Genomic DNA, 2,311 nt, shown 5'->3' with positions numbered 1-2,311 from the left:
ACGGCTTAAAGTCCCTCCCGGAGGACTTGTTCCCTGAATTTTTCCGCCCTTAAAAATTCGACGACCTCCGCCAGGTATTTGAACCCGCGTACTACGAGTCATGAGGTGGGAACGTTACCTCTAGACTACGGAGGCCGCTACCTCATCTGTTTACTTATTATTTAGTATTTTTGTATATAAGTAACAAACCTTTTCTAATGCATTAATCTTGTCTTGTGCACCGCCTTTTCCACCTGAAACAATAGCTCCAGCATGACCCATTCTTCGGCCTGGAGGTGCAGTCAATCCAGCAATGAATGACACTACTGGTTTGGCTTTGTCTCCCTGAGAAGCAAAAACATAAAAATATTTGAATTATGCTACTTTGGGTAATCCTCACTCAGTGAAGGATCAGTTTAAAGGTTATCTGGGGAACAGTGGATTTGTCCATTTAACATAGGAAAACCTCAGCCTGACATCCAACTTGAACATGAGAAACCAGGCAGACCACTTTCTTTCTTTTAACCCCATATTTGGCTGGACACTGGACCACAGTGTAACTTCATAGATTGGAGTGACAAGTGTATAGTTGAAAAATGCTGCTCTTTTCTGGGATGTGACACCATGTACTCGGGTAGAAATATACTTACATTTTGTAGGATTGTGCCATCATTTTCAGAGGAGGAAGTACATTTCTCTGATATGTTGAACTTCACCAGACTATGCGGTGGAATAGTCTTCACACCTATTTCCTCAAGAACCTCAAATATCAAGTCTAGAGAGTTAAAGCATGGAATGATGACTCGAGGACCAAATCAAAATTGAGCAGGTTCACTAACCGTGTTGTGCTGTAGCAAGTATTCAGAAGCCTTCTCTTCAGCCACTCCTCCAATCTCTCCAAGCAAGATTATACCTTTGGTTTCCGGATCATTGAGGAATACTTCCAAGCAGTCAATAAAATCAGTTCCATTAAAAGGATCACCACCAATTCCAAAACACATTGTCTGGCCTAGTCCTACCTGAAAGCATACATAAGAAGATCCAGCTCTATCCTTACAATGATGTCCTGCTGCCATTAAAGTTAACAGTTCAAACAAATATTTCAGATATTACTTGCAAGTATTTGGGGGCACACGGCAACATAGTTGGTTGACATACTATGCTACGGGCTATATTCCTGATGAGGTTACTGAATTTTTCAATTGACCTAATCCTCACAGCCGCTCTATGGCACTGGGATTGACTCAACCCCCAACAGAAATGAGTACAATGGACCTTCTTGGGGGTAAAGGGCCGCCAGAGTGTAAGGCTGAAAACAGTGACCTAAATGTCTAGAAAATGTGGGAGTATCGACATCTCACAACTGTATAAGCCTCCACGGCCTGTTACAGGGATAGCTTTCCCTTTTACCTCGTGTGTATGATACACTACTATTGTTCTCAATAAATACATTTCGGAGGCTTACTCCATTAAATTTTATACTTCTGTAAAAGAGTGCCTTCTATAAGCCAACAACAGATTTGGTTAACACTATTCATTTCCCTTAAATTACATCTATATATTCATGGTGGAATTAGTATATGAGAGTTACTTATAACTTTCTAGCCTAATGTATTCTACAGTATGTTACTGAGAAAAATTTGGAAGAATAGGGATGCCCCCTTCCAACTCTTCAGCTTGATATATCATCAGATTTAAAAGGATATTCTTGGAGAGGATCAGTTTGAATTTAGAAGAGGAACCAGGGATGCAATTGGGATGATGAGAATTATAGCAGAACAAACTTCGGAGATAGTTGAAGAACTGTGTGCTTGCTTTATAGACTGGCAGAAGGCATTTGACCGTGTAAATTGGACCAAATTAATGCAGATCCTGAAGGAAACCGGTATCGATAGGCAGGAAAGAAGATTGAGTAGTAAATTGTACATGGATCTGAAAGTTAGAGTGTGGCTGGACAGAGGGGAGACGAGAAGTGTGAAGATTGGAAGAGGAGTTTGACAAGGATGCAGTTTAGCACCAATTTTGTTCAACTTGTACAGCGAATGCCTTACCAAGGAAGCTCTGGATGGGCTTGGTGACTTCAAATTAGGAGGGCAAATTATTCAAACTGTGAAATATGCAGATGACCTTGTGTTAATGGCTAAGGAAGAAACTGTGCTACAGGGTATGACTGATAGACTAATCAAAATTGGAAGGCCCTATGGCATGGAAATGAATGTGGAAAAAACAAAAGTAATGAAAATTTCGAGACAACCAACCCCAGTCACAATAAAGATAGACCAAAAACAACTGGAGAATGTGAAATGTTTTAAATATTTGGGTAGCTTGTTAA

At 40.4% G+C, this 2,311-nt stretch overlaps 1 protein-coding gene across 4 annotated transcripts in view; it reads right to left on the bottom strand.

Moving 5' to 3' along the window:
- LOC111865688 (succinate--CoA ligase [ADP/GDP-forming] subunit alpha, mitochondrial) overlaps positions 1-2,311 on the bottom strand; it is a 26,713-nt gene that overhangs the window by 3,392 nt on the left and 21,010 nt on the right. For all 4 annotated transcript variants that reach the window (XM_033751932.1, XM_023853904.2, XM_033751933.1 and 1 more), the window contains 2 exons: positions 819-998; positions 190-324 (listed from right to left, as the gene is read on the bottom strand). In XM_033751932.1, coding sequence (XP_033607823.1) covers positions 190-324; positions 819-998 — 315 coding nt within the window. The remainder of the gene's footprint in view (positions 1-189; positions 325-818; positions 999-2,311) is intronic.

The sequence above is a fragment of the Cryptotermes secundus genome, unplaced genomic scaffold (assembly GCF_002891405.2).
Source record: "Cryptotermes secundus unplaced genomic scaffold, Csec_1.0 scaffold19, whole genome shotgun sequence".
Lineage (NCBI taxonomy): Eukaryota > Metazoa > Arthropoda > Insecta > Blattodea > Kalotermitidae > Cryptotermes > Cryptotermes secundus.
This window is presented reverse-complemented; position numbering and strand designations above follow the sequence as displayed.